This window comes from Triturus cristatus, chromosome 3_1 (assembly GCF_964204655.1).
Source record: "Triturus cristatus chromosome 3_1, aTriCri1.1, whole genome shotgun sequence".
In the NCBI taxonomy this organism is placed as follows: domain Eukaryota; kingdom Metazoa; phylum Chordata; class Amphibia; order Caudata; family Salamandridae; genus Triturus; species Triturus cristatus.
The window spans coordinates 864,083,587-864,103,493 of NC_140583.1; the positions used below are offsets into that span (position 1 = coordinate 864,083,587).

Consider the following 19,907-nt stretch of genomic DNA (forward strand, 5'->3'; position numbering starts at 1 on the left):
TATGAAAAAAAGCTATTTGGTGCCCCTTTAGGACATCACGGGGAAATGCTATGCTTTGATTTGATTGCATCACTTAATTTTACTAATATATTTGTTATTTTTTGTCTGGAACTATAATTACTGTTGTAAGAATGTATATATTACTACTGAAATGGTAAAAGGGCGTGTGGCAAAATCCACCTGTTAGGGAAAGAATGTACTAATGGAACCCAAGGTTTAAATAATGTAATATTTTTATGCTCTGCACAGCATTTTCCCCGTCGTCGATTTTTAAAGCCTCTTTTTATAAAATCTATTGCAGGCTCCATTGAAGAAGCTCGCCAAGTGTTATTTTCACCAGAAAATTAAATGTACTTTTTCCATTTTTTTAGATATTTTAAAAAAATTTGTACTGACGTGAATTCATCTATTTGTTTGTGATAAACGATTCGTAGACCTCTATGGCGATCCAAAACGTTTAATAAAAAAAGTTAAACTTGTTATCAACTGGTCAACTTGTTCGGTTATCAAGGGTTTCTCCTCTTGCAGTTCTGTCTATCACTATTGAGCGTTGGAGTCACTGCAGAACAAAAAGACACCACAAAACCCAAGAACTCTCCAACGTTGAGGATTGCCTAACTAACCTAGATACCATTCAGCTACTGTGATTCAGCAATGGTGACCCCATTACCAGCTGTGTGTATGTAGCCCCCTAAACAGAAGCATGATTGCACAATAACCTTAGAAACTGGGGTAGGAGTACTTTTGGCTACATCAATTTCCTCTCGAATTGCCATTTCCTCTATATATATCACTATTGAGCGTTGGAGTCACTGCAGAACAAAAAGACACCACAAAACCCAAGAACTCTCCAACGTTGAGGATTGCCAAACTAACCTAGATACCATTCAGCTACTGTGATTCAGCAATGGTGACCCCATTACCAGCTGTGTGTATGTAGCCCCCTAAACAGAAGCATGATTGCACAATAACCTTAGAAACTGGGGTAGGAGTACTTTTGGCTACATCAATTTCCTCTCGAATTGCAAGACCCTACCCAACAGGCTGGTTGTTCGCTATCACAGCCGGATACGGTTTGTCTTTGTTTTTATATTTTAAAAAAAAATGCTCAGAATCTATTCCTTTGTATTGACTACAAAGAATTAAACACAGTAGCAATGAAGGATCACTAACCTCTATCCCCGACAGATTGGATATATTCTACAGTCAGTCAGATAAGCAAAAGTCTTCAGAAAGTTACTCTAACATTAAGACTATTACAATTTGAATGCTAAGAAGATACGTGGACGAAGTATTTTAGATCATCATTTGGGCATTTTGAACATCAAGTAACACAGTGGCCTTTATATAGCTCTGATCACATTTAAAATATTCAACACACGTTTTTTTCTGATATTTCAACCAATACATTTGTATAAAAAAATAAAAAAAAATCTGCAATGACTAATGTACATAAACATGTACATTACACACTTCGAAAATTGCACTGTAACAAACTGGAACCACATGCTAAAGATTATCTAGGATTTATGTTAACATCTCTTTAATTTCTATAAATCCACATACATTCTCTGCTACTTCAGGGAAACTATCATCAAGGAGGCACCATATTTTCTTGGATTCTCTAATATATATATATATTCAGTTTCCCAAGCATAGGATGCACTTGTCCAACAGCAATATATTACTATCAGGCTGCAGCGCAAGCGCAAATTCAGTGTTCAATCAATGATGCCTGACGCGTTTCTGACTTGCATCGTCCTTGTTCACAGGCAGAGTTATCGCTAAAAATGAAGCCAAACCACTGATTAGTAACACCTGTACATTTTATTGCCCCAGTGGGCATCCTGATAAAGCGCTATGCATTCTGGAATCAGTGGTCCAAAACCGTTTCACAGTTCATGGTAAATACTGCTCACAGTTCGAAATACCCAATGCTATGCCTCTCACATATTTAAAATAATCCAGCCATTAGTGGGCTAACACTGAACTGTTACTTGCGTGCAAAGTCAATCTTACGCCATGCTGCTGGTCCGGGATGAGCCTCGTACTCACAAGGCACCTGGTCCGCTATCCAATCGAGCGGTGGTGCAACCTCACGGCTGGACTGCAGTGTATAAGTATTCAGTTTCCCAAGTGCCCAAGCATAGGATGCACTCGTCCAACAGCAATATATTACTATCAGGCTGCAGCGCAAGCACAAATTCAGTGTTCAATCAATGATGCCTGACGCGTTTCTGACTTTCATCGTCCTTGTTCACAGGCAGTGCACTTTTGTTTGTGGACAAATGTGGAACTTGATATATGCACGGCGTGTCCGGCCGTGAAAGCGCACCACCGCCTAAATTGAAATGGCGGTTCTGAGACTTTGCATTGGTGAAGCCTGACAGAACATTGGGATGCGATATTTGGCTTATCAGCACAGCGTGTAGACTATGGAACTTATCAGGGTAACGCTAATATGAATTTTGAATTGAGCGACACAAGCAAGTGTAATGAAAGCAGTATTGTACTATATATCCCAACATGCACTATGGATTATTATGCACTCACTTGAGGAGAATGAAGGATAATGTGGGTATTTATTGACAGCCCCTAAGTCACGCTTGCCGCTTGCCCGTGATCAAGGATACACGATATCTGAATCGCGTTGGGCTACTTATTAATGCATGGAACACGCTGAATCTGGTTTGCTGCAAGTCATTTTTGACCTGATGGGAGTGCGCTTTTGTTTGTGGACAAATGTGGAACTTGTATATATATATATTCAGTGAAAAAACCATAGGTTTCACACACGTTATAGTTAGGAATTAGCATTTAAAAAACCTTAGAAATTCAGTGAAAAAACCATAGGTTTCACACATGTTATAGTTAGCTGGACATTTTACTCGTAAAAAACCAATGAAATTCCCCCGTTATAGTTAGTTCAGCTAACTATAACTCGCGCGCCCGCAATGCACTGCTGATGACGTCACATATTACATCACTCATGACATGGTCAGTGACATCACTCATGACATCACTGATGACATCTCAAATGACATCACTGATGACATCACTGATGACATCATCCAGTGAATGTGTGTTTTTCTGAAAATTAAATATGTTTTATATATGTATATCTCAAGGTTGATAGAAGAATAAATGGGTATATTACTGTCTAAATGGATGATTTCTTTTTGAAAAATTGATTGTATAACTGACTGATTAAGTGTATCATAGTGAATACATGGCTTAGTGAGTAATATTTAAATATGTAAATATCTGTTTCATTTTTTCACTTTGTGTATAAGTGGCTGCATGGGTTGGTGAGTAGCTACATGGGTGTCTATATAGGTTATTAGTTGGTTTTTTGAGTATTAGTCTGAGTGTCTGCATGGTTCGGTGGGGGGTATGACGTAGTGCATAGGTGCATGAATGAGTGACTCACTGTTTGTATGTGTTGAACAGAGCATGTGTGCAGGACTGCATGGGTGGATGCGTGTGTGTATGGGTGTGTTAGTGAGTGAATGACTGTCTCAATAGTGTCTTTATGAGTAACTACATATGTTTAAAACTAGTATATGTGACTATTGGTTTATATATGTGAGTATATGTGAGAGTGAGAGATTGAAAGAGTTCCTGTATGAATAAGTATGTATTCCTATAAGTGATTGTTTAAAAGACTAAGTATGTGTAAGTTTCCGTAGAAGTAAGTGTGGTGGTGTGTGTATAACTGTATATGAAAGTAAATGTATGTTTGATTCTTTATTAGCATGAGTGACTATGTTTGTGAGTAGCTCTATGGATGAGTGGCATTGTGTAACAGGATGTATAGGTGTATGAGTACATATGATAAGTGAGTACATGTATGAGTGACTGTATAGGACTGTTGGTGAATGAGTGGATGTGTATGTGGATCTTAGAATTACTGAAGAGGTTGTTGTAACTGTTATTGGTATGTCCTTTGTTTTGAAAATTTTAGTCTCTACTTTTGAATGCGTGTATCAAAGGTTTTATTAGGGTGAGAGGAGGTCTGCCACTCTGTCACAAGGATGATGTCATCAGTGATGTCATCAGTGATGTCATTTGAGATGTCATCAGTGATGTCATGAGTGATGTCACTGACCATGTCATGAGTGATGTAATATGTGACGTCATCAGCAGTGCATTGCGGGCGCGCGAGTTATAGTTAGCTGAACTAACTATAACGGGGGAATTTCATTGGTTTTTTTACGAGTAAAATGTCCAGCTAACTATAACATGTGTGAAACCTATGGTTTTTTCACTGAATTTCTAAGGTTTTTTAAATGCTAATTCCTAACTATAACGTGTGTGAAACCTATGGTTTTTTCACTGAATTTCTAAGGTTTTTTAAATGCTAGTTCCTAACTATAACGTGTGTGAAACCCATGGTTTTTTCAGTGAATTTGCAAGGTTTTTTAAATGCTAATTGTTTTTTTTTTCTTCTATTTTTTTTAACTTATTTTTTTTTTATTTTTCTTACCTTTTATAAAGACTATGGCTAAATTTTTAAAATTCTTTAATATGTTCTTTTTTTAATATATTATTTAAAATAAACATGTAAAATTTATTTGCAGTACTTTTTTTTTTTTATTATTTTTTTAGTACGCGTACCGTAAGCTTACGGTAAGCGTACGGTTTTCGCAACGCTCGTAATTTTTCTACGCTGCTTGCGTATAGTTACGCAATTTGCGTAGCCGCGCGTACTCCGCGTGGGACGCGTGCGCGCGTACGCTACACGCGCACGTTACGCGGAAGTGTCGGGTAGTGTCTGTTATGCGCATGCGCGCAAGCGCGTGTCTTTTTTACGCGCATGCGCACTTTTGACGTAAGCGTACCGTAAGCGCACCGTAAGCGTACGGTAGGTCATGTGATCATGAAACACAACTTTTGATTGGTTGAAACTACTTTCAGTTCTAGAACTCTCCTACACCACACCCATTCCCCTCATTTCTGCTTGTGATCCCTTAGGAGAAGGAGCTGGGTTGTCTTTGTGATACGATGGCAGAACAGCAGAGCTCTTCTGAGAGTGAGGCTAGCACTAGCAGCACTGTTTTGAGGCAGAGAGCGAGGAAACAAAAGCCCTCTTATGTATGGGATTATTTTACTTTTCCTGAAGGCCAGCAAAAGGTGAATGCACCCTTAGTAACTTGCAAGCTGTGTCAGCGTGTACTTTCAAGAGGTAATCCTGACAGGAAGTATTCCTTTGGGAATCATACCATGAAGAGACACCTCAAGGATGTACACAAAAGGACACATGGTCATCTTTTTGGAGGTAACTCTTCAGAAAGACAAGCAAGTACATCCACAGCAGCTCAGCCTGGACCATCATCTGCAGAGCTGACTCCTTCTTCTGCAGGTCAGGTGAGCCCTTCATCTGTGGGGGGAGCATCTCCTTTTGCTGGCCCTCTGGAAATGAACCCTCGATTTCGGAGGGTTGATATTCGATGCGCCTTTTGTCAAGATCTAATTTGCCATAGGGAGACCAGTGTTTCCCTAGTGAACAACAAAATAGATCAGCACACTTGTCGCTTTGAATAATTTTCCCATTCTTTCTTTCCTCTGTCCCTGCATGAACACAACGGTTCTTTTAAGAGCCAACCTTATCTTTCATCTTTTTTTTACATATGTTTTTAAAAACTTTTTTTATTTTTTTTTTTTACCGTACGCGTACGGTGCGCGTACTTTTTTTTTTTTTTTAAAAAACACTAAAAATCAATATTCACATTACAAGGTCCTTGAGAGACTACAATTATTATTATTGACTTACCATACGCACTCAAAAAAATATTTATTCATTTGTTTTTTAAAAAAATAGCTTTAAAAATGGTTCTAGTTTTCGAAATTTTTCTATATCAATCTGAAAAAAAAGAAAAAAGTATTAATATTTTTAAAACATTTTATAATACAGTACACATATTTACATATTTTTCAAAAAATATTTTTGCCTTATTTTTGCTGTTTTCAGGATATATTGCATTTCACTATAAATTGTGAAAGCAATTGCATTCATCATTTTACAGCGGGCAAAAAAAAATAACAATCACAAAGATTGTATTAAAAAAGCCCAGAATCTCTTTTTAGTTAAACTTAACATTATAGAAATGCATAATTATCTAAAAAAATATCATCTAATACCAATACAGAGTCATGTTTTCACATTAGTCCCAAAACGAAATTTCTTTGCCAATTTGAATGCACACTTACTGCTCTTTTTTTTTGGCAAGTGAAAATCACTTTTACAGACTGACACATTATGAAACCACTTTTCAGTTTTTTTTAAAAAGCCCATGTCCAAACTGCTTTTTCAGACCACCACCATGTGTAACCTGGGTGGCTGCCTACATTCCAGCAAGGGCAACCAGCCTTAGTGATGCTGAATGTATTTGCATTACAGACTGAAACCTGAAAACCCCACTCGCTTGTAAATACTGTGCATGATTCCACAGGGTAAGCAGATGGGTGTGTGCTAAGAGTCAGCTTCTGCACCAAAAAAATCGCTCCCCCTTTTTCCTACTAATGCAACTGTGAAATCACCAGAAAAAAACGCAATAAATCTCTGCCTGTAATTCCTATTTCCACACAGAGTCATGTTTTCACATTAGTCCCAAAACGAAATTTCTTTGCCAATTTAAATGCACACTTACTGCTCTTTTTTTTTGGCAAGTGAAAATCACTTTTACAGACTGACACATTATGAAACCACTTTTTTGATTTTTTTAAATGCACATGTCCAAACTGCTTTTTCAGACCACCACCATGTGTAACCTGGGTGGCTGCCTACATTCCAGCAAGGGCAACCAGCCTTAGTGATGCTGAATGTATTTGCATTACAGACTGAAACCTGAAAACCCCACTCGCTTGTAAATACTGTGCATGATTATACATGGAAAGGAGCTGGGTGTGTGCTAAGAGTCTGCTTCTTCCCCCAAAAAATCGCTCCCCCTTTTTCCTACTAATGCAACTGTGAAATCACCAGAGCAAAACGCATTAAATCTCTGCCTGTAATTCCTATTTCCACACAGAGTCATGTTTTCACATTAGTCCCAAAACGAAATTTCTTTGCCAATTTGAATGCACACTTACTGCTCTTTTTTTGGCAAGTGAAAATCACTTTTACAGACTGACACATTATGAAACCACTTTTCAGTTTTTTTAAAAAGCCCATGTCCAAACTGCTTTTTCAGACCACCACCATGTGTAACCTGGGTGGCTGCCTACATTCCAGCAAGGGCAACCAGCCTTAGTGATGCTGAATGTATTTGCATTACAGACTGAAACCTGAAAACCCCACTCGCTTGTAAATACTGTGCATGATTATACATGGCAAGCAGATGGGTGTGTGCTAAGAGTCTGCTTCTTCCCCCAAAAAATCGCTCCCCCTTTTTCCTACTAATGCAACTGTGAAATCACCAGAAAAAAACGCAATAAATCTCTGCCTGTAATTCCTATTTCCACACAGAGTCATGTTTTCACATTAGTCCCAAAACGAAATTTCTTTGCCAATTTGAATGCACACTTACTGCTCTTTTTTTTTGGCAAGTGAAAATCACTTTTAAAGACTGACACATTATGAAACCACTTTTTTGATTTTTTTAAATGCACATGTCCAAACTGCTTTTTCAGACCACCACCATGTGTAACCTGGGTGGCTGCCTACATTCCAGCAAGGGCAACCAGCCTTAGTGATGCTGAATGTATTTGCATTACTGAGTCCAACCTCAAACCCTTAAACTATTCTTTTTTTTTCCAGTACACCTTAATTTATCGTGAAAACATAGTCCATATTATTTTACATGTTCCTCACATTTAAATTTCTCCCAAAACAGAAAATGATAAACGCAACTTCAACAAAAAGAATTTCCATTTCTATTATTCATTTCTTAATTTACCATATACATCTCCTCTCAAACTCTAACCTCACCTTTAAAATTAGTTAGTTGTGAAAGAAATGTGGCACTCAAACAGCAGATTATCAGAGCCAGGATCTCTGTTCTGTTCACCTCTCTCCTCTCAGCAGAACCAGATAATGGCAAACTTTCCCTCTATTTTTCCACACATATACATGTAAGTTTCAAATCTCAGTGCTTCCCCCTTTTTTTCAAATGTAATCACACATTTCTATTGGTTGAAAACCAACCCTTTTCCAAAAGTACCCTGCCCCCAACTTGACTTCTGCCTAGTACCCTTCCCCCAACTTGACTTCTGCCTGCTACCATAGCAACAGCTCATGGAACACTGCTGTGTGGAGTTAGGTCAGAAGTTCGCCACACAATGTTTCAATTCCACAGAGCAAGAGTGCTTGACTTTTCAAACCTAACAGCAAATCCATAGTACTGTTCTTTGGTAACACATTTTTTTGTACCAATACAAAACATGCTTCTATTAATTTACACATACAGCCTAGTTTTTATTCTAGAATGGTATGAAACAGCCAATCAGTTCTTTTTGTTTTGTAAAAAATATGTATGCCTCCATTTCCAAACTGTCTTTCTTTTCATATTGCCATTCTACTGAAAGACACCTCCTGAGTGCATCCAGTTCTCCTTTGAAGATGTTCACAGTGTGGATTGTAGGGCACAGCTATGTCTTCTGGAGTGAAAAGTTTGCAGAGAAAACAGATATGGTGAGAGACCTTGCTTTGCCAAATGTAGACATTAAATGGATTGGTCAGAGAGGGTTAAAGTGGCACCAATTGATGCCATTGGTGAAATCCTTCATGCAAATCCAACACCCTGACCTCATAATAGTGCACTGTGGTGGCAATGACCTAGGCACTTTGACTGGGGTAGGTCTGGAAATGCTTATGAAGGACACCTTTGCACAACTGTTTTCACTTTTCCCTAAAACTGCCTTTGTGTTTTCCAACATATGCGAAAGGCAAAAATGGAACTGGTCCAATCATTTCTGTCCGCAGATTGACAAAGCAAGAAAGCACGTCAACAAATCTGTTTCTGCTTTCCTCCGTGACTATGGTATGGGTGCCATTTACCACAACAACTTGCGTTATGACATGCAAGACATTTATAGAGGAGATGGTGTGCACTTCAATGATGAAGGGAACAGAGTCTTCCTCTTGAACCTTAGACTCTGCATCGGTACTTACTTGTAGGTACCACTAAAAAATCATTTCATAAACACAACGGCTCTTTTTAGAGCCCCCTAATATCTAAACACTTAAATCTGAATTTCATTTTTTTTTTTTTATTTTTTTTCATCCGTACGCTTACCGTAAGCTTACCGTACGCGTACCCCGTGATTTTTTTTAAAATCCATAAATGTTTTCTTTGTACTTTTCTGTCCTTCTTTGACCCCCTCACAAATGTAAGGGGGTCTGTAACTCTCCTCATTGCCCCCTTTTCTTGTTTTCACTCTTTTTTTTCTGAGTGAAACACACAAAATGGCGGCCGCCGCTTCCTGGTTTCGGCCGATTCGAATGTTTACTAAGATCTAACAGCCAATCAGAATCGCGCTCGCGCACGCCACCGTACGCGTACCGTAAGCTTACCGTAAGCGTACGGTAAGCGTACCGTAAGCGGGCTCAGATATATATATTGATTTAAAGGCTATTTTCTCAGAATCTACTGAACAGATTTACACCAAACCTACAAAAGGCACTTCCTTGACATAGGGACTACCTCTCTGCCAAATTTCTAGTAATTCTGTTCAGCCATTCGGGCTGTAGCTCGTTCTAAAGGTCCTATGGAAAAATGCATGGGAAAAACGCGTTTTGGGACCCCCCTTTTATCTCAGCCCCCGCTTGACGTATCCCCCCGAGACTTTCAGGGTGGGAGCGGAGCGTAGCGCCCCACCTATTTTGAGAAATTCGCGAGGATTCATCGACCGGCGCCAAAGTTATTCAAAATAGAATGTTGCGGATTTCCTATGGAAAAGGGGTCCTAACTATAACTACCTACTGGCGACCGCCAGTAGGTAATATATATATATATATATAAACTCTCAATATTCAAACAACATGATAGCCTATATGTAATACATTTAACAAAGACAATGCCTTTATAATAGAAACAATCTAGTCACTCAGACACAACAGTCATCATTGAAACTGATGACTCCAATAGTCATAACGACAAAATGGCGATTAGCTTGAATACCCTTTTTTCCCCACTTGTCTCAGACTATTTCCTTCTGTGAAAGGAGTTTTGATGTAACAGAGCATCAACTACTGCTATGGAGGCTGCCTCTATTCACAACAGAGACATATGTACGTTTTTCTCTTGAAATCAGGACAGGTAATAGACAAATGCACGTATGAAAGTGCATACGCGGTCTTAGTCTTTAGGATAGCTGGTTCCATTTTTCCAATAGAATACAATACTATCTGGAGAATTGTTCAAAACTGCCGTTCCCGTCACGTGCCTTACTTGCTTCTTTAAGAGTTCACACTCAATATAGCAATACTCTGCAATGCTTCCGGTTTGCAGCTCTGTTTCCAGCTGGTTCACCACGTTCCTTTTTATTTCTTGTTGCTGTCTTGTATTCTAAATTATTTAATTTAGTTATTCTGCACATACTTCAGATGTGGCATAGAAAAAAAACATAGAAATAACCAGAAATTACATAATTATCAGTAAACATCACCTATGAGTTTTTTTATTTACTGCCTTTGTGCTTTTTAGATCTCACCTACCAGACAATGCAGACTGAGAAAGACCTATTGCGAGCTTACCAAAAACTTACAGTGGGCGTAGAGCTCATTCAATAATTACCATTGGTTGACTTTATTGTTACTCATTTGCTTGCTTGTTCAATGGCTTGCCTTCCCCTTCTTGTTTATCCCAGCACTGGAGAATAGCCTCTTTAACATCCTTTTAAGTGGATACTTTGAATTCTTCCACTGCTCACATTTAGGGAACTGCCTTTTTCTTTTCATTTCAACACTCCATGAAAGTGCATGTGTTTTCAAGCTCTCCCTCCTCTAAACACCCACACAGTCCCTCTTTGCACGCTCCAGGTTGCTCTCTTCTTTGTGAGCTGCCTTCTCTCTCTGTGTGTTACTTTGTCCCACCTCCCGACCACCCAGCTTTATTTTCTACGGCACTTAAACTCTGTTTTGGTTTACACTTCGTTTCGGTGGATCCAGAAGCTGCCATTTGCTTCAGGGAGCTCCCCCACATTAAAAGCACTTTCACACACTTAGCATTTTCTTTAGGTAAGCCTAAGCAACACGCATGCGCAGTCTCTCGACATGTTGCATCTCCTGTGTGGGCTTTTTGCACGCCGATCGAAATCCATTGGTTGTTTGTGCCATTCTGAAATTCAGGCTTTTCATTGGTGCATTGAATGCATTTGTCCCTCCTTTGTGTGCTTGGTTTCCTCCCCTTTTGACTGGCCCTACGACATGTGCTCTACACTTCTGTTGATTTATGCTTGTTGTGATGCACAATTTTTGTTTTTCCTCTTGTGTTTTAGGAATGTCGTGTTTTCTGTGCTTGGCGAGCGAAGCACGGAAACGCGCCCTGCTGGCAGCATGAGGAACTAGATGAGCGGGGACAAGTTTCTACATTTAAATGCTTTTGTAGCTCACACAGCTTTAGTTGCATTAGCCCACGTGCGACTTCACTGACAAAGAGAGTTCAACCATTGCCGTAGTTGAATCGGCATTTGCAATTTTGTTTAGTTCCTATTTGGTTTCGATTGCCATTGTTTAAGATTGTTACGATCAGCATGTTTTCTTTGGGGAGAGACGATGCAGAGACTCGAACCCGGTTCCCCAGTACCAAATTCGACAGCTCTGTATATTACGCCACATCCTCTCAGACCCCTATCTTGAAAAGCAAACTAGTTTTGATGAAAGGTGACATTACTGAAGCTTGTTTATTCTGCTTCCTCCGTGTCCCAAAATACCAGACATAATCTTCATAATACTAATAATGATAATAGATAAACTAATACAATTCTAATGTAGACGGAACAAATAAAGACTTAAGTCAACATTGCCTTTAGTGTCATAATAACATCGTTTTGGGGATGGGCTTGTTTCAGGTTTCTTTCCCTGGGCTGGGCTTATTGGGGGCTTGTTTTTAAGAAATCTAGTGCTGGTTTTCTTTTTCTTTAAAGAGTCTACATGTGATTCTGCCATTGTTCCTCACTCATTATTGTAAAACTATGGATCTCACACTGTATGCTCATGTATGCCTGACTACCAAACCAATAACGTAGCGACACAGGTTATTTTGTTTTGAGAAACGCCAATTCCTTTTCTTGATCACTGATTATACTCACATTCTGCCATGTCATCCAGAAGAAGATTAGTGCATTGAGTTACCCATACGCAGTTCAATGTGTGCTTAAGTTGCACTGTGTTAGTATCTTCTAATTACATTTTTATGGTTACCAAAAAGTAAGAGAGACAATCTGCACCCAAGTACAACACTCCCTCCCAGGCACATGGGCCCTACAGGGACGGCTGCTTCTTCCATTCCAGCCCCCTCCTTCGCTGCCCTTCCAGGCAGCACTAAAAACACATAGCCCCGGGCCGCAATTTTCATTTAGAGAGCCTACGGGTCCTCCCCACCCCCAGTGTATTTTTTTCAAGCCATGTTTGGAGTGTGCTTCCGAGCCCCAAATAGAATTCTTATTTCAGCATTTGTACACCAGCCCTAAAGGCTAAAGGACTTGCAAAACTGGAGGTGTGTTCCCCGTACAGTTTCAGGCATCCAAGAAAGGGCGCAGGCACCTCTCCTTCTCGCTTGAAATGTTTACAACAGCGGGTTTAAGGCAGCTCTGTGAATATATCTCCTGCGGCCCAAGGCTACTGTAAGCCATCATTTTATGATTATTTCTTCCCTTTCACGTTGGACAGGGTTCAAGCTGTTATCTAGTCCCTTTGCTCTCTCAGGTGAGTTAACTGTTTAAAGTACAGTTTGTACAACTGCGAAGTGCAGCAAATTTATTCAAATTGGTTTTATGGCAATTCTTTTAATGCGGTGATCACAAAAGGTTTGAACATTTTTTGAGTCTCACTAGGGGCCTAAAGGTTAATTTCTAAGAGGATTAGTCTGAACAGAAAGGGTTCGAATCCTGCTGTCTTTTTTGTAAGTTGTGTTAGATTCCAAAGAATACTGTTAAGGATCAGGAAATTAAGTCTTCATTTGTTCTCACCTTTTTGTTTTATATTATTAATGCATGCTTTCATTTGATACTAGTACAGCAAACACTAAACATATATCGGTCAAGTGACCACTTGTTTTTATAGCTTTTGTGTCTGTCGCATCAACCTAGCATGGGACTTTGTGCTCCCAAAGGGTCCGAGAGGCTCCATCCAGTATTTGAGCCAACTCGGGACCTGCGCTCTTTCTCCGTGTACGTCAGTTGCTTTTAATCATCATTTATTTATGGACGAGTTTTTTAAGGTGCCTATTGCACCGATCAGCGAGTACAGAAGTGAGATTATCTTTGGCATGGTGCTTTCATACTCGGAAACTGGAAGATGTGCACAGCCTGTCTCATTCCTTGCTCACTCTTTCGGTTCACACACCTCTCTCGGTCCGGTGCCCATCCTCAGTGCCCCGCTGTCAGCTGGTGGGTGGTCATTGCCTCTCTGAACACCTGCCTTACTTTGAGATTAATAAGGTTTCTTTGGAAAGAGCAAACTGTCCCTCTCTCTAGCTCTCACCTTTCTTGCTCTCTCACGTACTCTTCCCACCTCTCTCATGTGGCTTTCAGGTCTTCAAGCACAGTTTCTTTCCTGTGCCTTTTCAAGGCTTCCGTCCCTCAATCCAACACTTTCCTCCTCTTCTTGGGGTGTCTTCTGCATACACAGGTGCTCCTTCTCTATGCGTCGTTCTGCTCTCCCCTTCTTTCTCACACACCCTTTCTGCTCCTCTATCTGGAGTTCATTCACAACTTCGTGCATTAACTACGTATCCCTCTCTGTCGTCTTGTCTATCTATTCTGTGAAGCTCTCACCCCTATCTATCCACCACGCCACACAATTCCACTACACAAATCCACACCACACAATTCCACAACTAACAATTCCAACCGAACCCACATAGTTCCGCTCCAAACCACATACATAAACGTCACTCCAAATCAGAACACATGGGTAAAAGACAATGTCATTTACAATGCCAATAGCTCTAACTCTCGCAAATATGCGACCTATTGGCATTGCCAATGCTCGTTTTATATTTTCCAATCTAAATGACTCCCCCATCTTAGATCTTTCAATAAAAATAAAAACAGAAACTGGCTCTCATGTCATTCTGTAGGCATATGCAAGGATGGTGACACTTACATGAGTCTACAGAACAATGCGATTGGCAACAGCGGCCACTTAATTGTACCTTTTGTTTTTGCCAATGTTAAACATCCTCGCCAAACAACATTGGTGTACCAAAAGGCAAGACAAAACCTATTGGTTTTAATAATGTGTGTTTATTCTTGGCATATGATTACAGTGCGTATTTATCAGTATCCCATGAAAGTACTGAGGACAGACAGCATAGATCGTGGACAGGATCACTAGTAACTTGGAACGTTCAAAAAGGGAAAAGCCTTCCAGCCACTCAACATTGAAAACAACATATGGTGAGGTGAGAAGGGCGTTTAGAGCCAACAAACCAAGCAGTATAAACAAAGAATAGGGATATTTTTTCATTAAGCTATTGTAAACAAAGGACAAAAAAATACTCATAAGGATGATGCTTTTTACTTGGAAACCGAGACTGAGGTCACAAGAAGTTCATGCACTCTAGATAAACGACAATTGCTATATAAAGTTGCTCAGGTATGGGGACAGGGACAGCTTCTGCCTGTTGAAAAGCCCATATGTTAGAACAAAAATAATAATTTCTTCCAACAAAAAGGCATTTTTTAAGTGATGGGGAAGGTGATAGAAAAACACCTTATAATGTATTCATAGTGTATTGATCGTATAGTAGCAAACCATCTCTATGATAACAAATGATAGCAAGCAGCAATGCCCTCGTTTATGCAGAACTCTATTGGGTGGGCTCCCTTTCTTGTACCTCTCTCCTCCTCCTTTCTTCCTCCTTTCTTTTCTTCTCCTCGCGTATCTGAGCCAAGCGCTGCTTCTTGCGCTCCAGCTCTGCCTTTAGTTCACTTTTGTCAGACATGATGGAGCACCTAATGAAAAAGAGGAAATAAAGGCTTGTTATACTGAGAAGGAATTTCAACGTATTAACACTTTAATGCGAACTGAAAATGATGAGTCCTCAAACGCCGAAAACGCAAGACAACATTCATCCGCATTCACAGCTTCCATACACTAATCAGCAACCTACATACTCTACCATGCTCAAAGATACATCTTCATCACATAATAAGTTTATAAATGATGTCTCAAAAACCCTCCTAAGAGAGACATTCTTTCTGCACTACTCGTTGATCCACCTCCACTTTCTTATACCCAAACGTCAGCTGTTTTATAGCACTTCAGAACTACACCTCCCACCAAACAGACCTCAGCAATTAAAGACATACTATCCATTCTGTGCACCATCTGACCCAATCAGGCCTCAGACCATGAAACCTCAAACGTCTTGCTCTCACTTCTAGAGTTTTACTTTATCTGACCTCCCTGCTGCATAATTTTCTCCCTCCAGGTGCTGACAAGTCATTTCAAGTTTTACCCAAAATACTGCAATGACAGGTCTTAGATGACTCGCACTCCCTAAATTTTCACTAACTTCAGAGGACAATTTACACCTCAAACGCAAGCTTCTAAATCCCATTTGCTGTACCAACAATGTTCCAAGCTACTGGTTACACATTAAGTGTCCTATTGGCTTGCGGTGGTGAATCACTATATATAAAAAGAACAGAAATAATAGAATCACAGGGCTGGCACACAAATATACTTCAAAACAATCTTTCACAGTTGAATGGAACTCCAAGACAAACACTGGCCCCACTTCTTGAGGGCATCTCCCAATGTGTTTTCCTAGGGCCACTAAGCTATACACCATCTTGCTCAGAGACATAACACCTGATGACACCCAAATCTTTTTCTCTTTCCCTACTTTTTCACCCCAACTTCATTCTGATGTTTTGAACTGTCCACTGCAGACACTGAATGGCTTTGTGGGCACTCATGTAAACTCCTCTAAAACGGAGGTCCTATAGGTTCCCTTCTCACCAACATCTATCTCTCCAAGGAAAACAGCCTCTTCTGCACTTGAATCATGCCTCCTCTGCTGAAAACCTGGGGGGTTTCTCTTGACCCCACTACTAAAAATACTAACCGTCATAGCCTATACAGACACTGCAACATGACATTCATTAGTGAACGTATGCAAGTTCCACACATAAGGAGACATGGTCAGAATGAGGACCAACAAGATGTGTCCTTGCTGAGTGCTCCATTTTGAGTCTCTCCGCCGACACGCATCATCTGACTGAGCATGAAACATGAATTATGAAATATTGATAGCAATACTATTATTTCTAAACCTTGTGGCAACTTAATTTAATCAACATGAGACGGGGAACGCCTCCTGGTCCCTCCTAGTGTCCACAATGGCCACAGTATAGTACCTTCAGCCGGCAGTGAGAGAAAGCAAACAGAGCTCTCCTTCGGAGGTTGCCCCAGTGAAGCTCACCCGAAGAGAAATTAGCTTGAAGGGCTGGCTCTCGCTACTAAAGATGAAAGATGAGTAGAATAGTTGTAAGTGCACGAGGGGAGGGAGGGCTAGGGGGGGCACGCCTGGCCCCAAACATGGGCGGAGGAAGGGGAGTCTAGGGAAAGTACAAGGGCACCATCTGTGATCGGACACGCATGTCAACATAGGCCCTGTCCTACAGTAACCTGTTGAAAGCAAACTGCAAGATTTATTGATAGGCCAGCGTCAAGCAAAACTAAAGCTCAGTGTACACCACCCCATCATCATACAAAAATGCATAGAGGCCGTGCTCTGGACATGAAACAGGTCAAAATGAATGAAAGCACGGTCTGCAATTTCACAAACATAGAGCATTGCAAGACTAAACTCTTTCTGATACTCTAGACTTATTAAATCACAGAGGCGTCAGCATGAAGGCCTCCAAATTGGCAGGCATGCCACAACACAGCCCTCCACAGACACCAGATTGGGGCAAATGAGCTGGCAGAAGAAAAACCTTAAATCCTTGGGAACAGAAACAACTACTTAAGCATAAACCACCGACAGACAAAATCAAGACATCTATATTTGTGCCTGTTGTAAGGGTGGCCGCCAAATAGAGATAAGGCAAACCTTACAGAACCACACCAAGCAGGGAATTCAAAGAAAGGAGATGCCCCAGACCTTGGACACCCTAATGCACCATTGACAAGAAAAAACGGCTCCTGCTAGAAGAATTTAAAAGACATGTCAGGCATAGGATAGGATTTTACCAATGCTTTCACAACTCTAAACCACTCAAATGAAAAAGCCCAAAACAGAACTGGCGAAGTAGAAAACGCTCTAGTACATCAATCACATGGACAAGACGTATTGGCAGCTAGAGAGCATTGCAATGATTTAAAGTTGAAGATGACAAGACGATTGATAGCTATTGCACTCACTGTAGGAAAAATTTGTATATTAAGACATTGGAGAACACCACAATGCCCTACATATGACGAATGGCTTATTGAAATGTATAAAATAGCATCATATGAAAAACTCATTTATAGATTGCAGGACAATGTTGCAACTTTCATCCAAATTTGGAACCCCTTTCTAGCTAATAAATGTTCTATTTCTGGTAATATTTCAGATTTTTCTTCTAGTTAAGAACTACAATAAGTGAATTACTTCTGTTTTCATTTCCTTATTAATTCATTACCATAATTATTTATATTCATGCTGTTGATGTTATCATTAGGCCTGTTGATGCTGTAGCCACGAACACTGTTATTTGAATTAGGACTTACTGTTCACCTATTTGAAATTGTTGAGGTAGTGGGAATATCTTGACTTGAAATAATATATTTGTATGATCTTATCGCTACTATCTTCCAACTATCTATAATACATGGTTTACTACATACTGTATACTATCTTTATCATCTTCTCCCTAGTCCACTTTTCCTATTTCTTCCTTTCCAGGTTTTATGAGTACCTCAACTATTGTATCTTTTGATATCTGTATTATCCTTTTTATATTTAAAAATCTGAGAAGGTAACATTTCATAGTAATTTATTGTGTGGCCATAATTTGATTTGTTTATACTCCCTTTTTTATGTATTGTTTATAAACTGACATGTACTTCTCAATAAACATATACCAAAAAAAAAAAAAAAAAAAGTTGAAGATGGCGGAGGAAGGGTCTAGATGAACATGATGGCGGACATGCCTCTTGGAGCTCCATCCCAGTTCCCTTAATAGACTGCCTTCCTGGGTGCTAGTGTGTCCCCATCATAGTGCCCCGCTAGCTATTTAGAATGCGCTTCTCCCTCCCCCCTGGACTCGGGGATGGTGTAGACCCCACGTCTTACTGCTTTAAAATCAAGAGGGCCCACAGATCGCTGTACTTAAGCTCCCGCCTGGAGCTCCACCCCGCTTCAATAGCCACATTCTTGAACTATAGGTACAGAGATGCCATCCTAAGAGGAGGATAGGCGAAAGGTCACTTAATGCATCAATTGGACCACATCATGATTTTCCCAGACTACACTTGCCATGTTCAAACACAACGGAAATCCTACGACCAAGTTAAGCAGAAACTCCAAACCATAAACCTGCAATACATGCTCCTCTATACAGCAAGGCTCCAGGTGATCCATCAGTCCAAGTAATACTTCTTTGACACCCCAGAGGAGGCATGGGCCTGGCTTATGGAACAACGCCTCCTGGCACCGAAACATATTCCCCGGTTGCATTACACCAAACCCGCGACTTCTGTGGGACAGAACCATATTGACCCAGCACAAGTTAGGTCCCAGAAACGATCTAAGCGACGCAAGTAAGGCCCACGTAATGTAGCGGCATTCACGGAGTCCGAAGATGACCATACTCAACAGAGCAAGACTGCAGGAACCGAGAACGAGGGGATACCCCGGATTGGAGACAGCACCGTGCCATGACCACATGCCAAACCATAGACTTAGGACAATGAAGAACACCACTCATGGATGTGGTAATACGCTAAACACATGCACACCAGTACCACTGCTTTCTACATAAATTGCTTCATCATAGCAGTGCTCAAGTGGAACCGGTGAAAGGATCCTCACTCTAACAACTCATTACACCTATTTTCATTTTTCTGTTCTAAGTTGGGGAATTTGGGTGACAGATGCTTCTTCTGGGGAGAGCAAGAGTTGGAGCTGGGGGATGGGGTTTGTATTACTAATATGGATGTTTTCTTCAAATCTGAAAGGTTTACCAGTCATGGCAACACACTTGCACCCCATGTTTCCACACTGTATGTCCCACAAGCTTTTACATGCGCTTTTTCACTATGTTCCCACAGATATTGAGGGACCTTATGCATTCCCCTGGGTCCGCCTTCTGTTTATCTATATATACACCTTTGTGCACTCCTTCACGGTCATGACACGGAATTTCTTTTTTTTTTAAATTTCAAAGTATTTTATTATTATTATTTTTTATAGACAAGTACATTAGCGTATCCGTTACGGGGAACCAGCCAAACGTGGTTGGTGTTGCAGTAGTTACAGGTACTTGGTATACGTGTTTTGCCGAGCCCCTTTACAATGACTTGTTGGGAGATTAAGGACAGTATGATAGAAAGAGAGAGGATAGAAGAGAAAAGGCGGAGACAGACTACAAGAAGTGTTCTACAACAACAAGCCTAGTCTGGGTTTGTAGCCTTGTATGAAAGACCGATACCCCCAAAGGCCTCACGGGGGTTCATAGGAGTCTAGATATGCGTCAAGCGATTTACACATCCCCCTAGTAGCTGGTCTCCAGGGTGAGTTTTGCAGTGC

General features: G+C 40.4%; 1 protein-coding gene across 4 annotated transcripts in view; it reads right to left on the reverse strand.

Moving 5' to 3' along the window:
* The window catches only part of DYNC1I2 (dynein cytoplasmic 1 intermediate chain 2), a 338,688-nt gene that overhangs the window by 264,429 nt on the left and 54,352 nt on the right, over positions 1-19,907 (reverse strand). For all 4 annotated transcript variants that reach the window (XM_085645306.1, XM_085645305.1, XM_085645304.1 and 1 more), the window contains exon 2: positions 15,000-15,117. In XM_085645306.1, coding sequence (XP_085501432.1) covers positions 15,000-15,107 — 108 coding nt within the window. In that variant the 5' untranslated portion in view covers positions 15,108-15,117. The remainder of the gene's footprint in view (positions 1-14,999; positions 15,118-19,907) is intronic.